The sequence below is a fragment of the Antrostomus carolinensis genome, unplaced genomic scaffold, assembly GCF_000700745.2.
Source record: "Antrostomus carolinensis isolate BGI_N321 unplaced genomic scaffold, ASM70074v2 scaffold45325, whole genome shotgun sequence".
In the NCBI taxonomy this organism is placed as follows: Eukaryota; Metazoa; Chordata; class Aves; order Caprimulgiformes; family Caprimulgidae; genus Antrostomus; species Antrostomus carolinensis.
In genome coordinates, this window is record NW_010319240.1 from 5045 (window position 1) to 5360 (window position 316).

The 316-nt window shown below is 63.0% G+C and overlaps 1 protein-coding gene across 1 annotated transcript in view; it reads left to right on the forward strand.

Annotated features, from left to right (window-relative positions):
- The window catches only part of LOC104525913 (zinc finger protein 142), a gene marked incomplete at its 3' end in the record, with an annotated part of 5749 nt that overhangs the window by 5037 nt on the left and 396 nt on the right, over positions 1-316 (forward strand). The window contains 1 exon segment of the mRNA XM_029085246.1: positions 1-316. This exon segment is cut by the window's left edge and continues 49 nt beyond it; it is cut by the window's right edge and continues 396 nt beyond it. Coding sequence (XP_028941079.1) covers positions 1-316 — 316 coding nt within the window.

Sequence of the window (316 nt, forward strand, 5' to 3'; positions counted from 1 at the left end):
GGAGCAGTTCTGGTGCTCCCTGTGCCCTGAGGCCTTCCCCTCCCGGCGGGCCCTCAGGAGTCACTGTGCCGGGAAGCATATTGTGCATCCTGAAGAGGATGAACCCCAAAGTACTGAGCTCTCCGAAGGGGACTCGGCCAGCATTGAGACGGGCCAGCCTGCTGAGCCCCCGCTGGATGCAGCCCCCCCAAAATCCATCCTGCCCAAGAGAAGGCGTTTCTCCTGCCCCACCTGCCCCTTCACCTGCCACCAGGAACGGGCCATGAAGACACACAAGAAGAGGGGCTGCGTGGCACTGGGTGAGTTTCGCTGCACC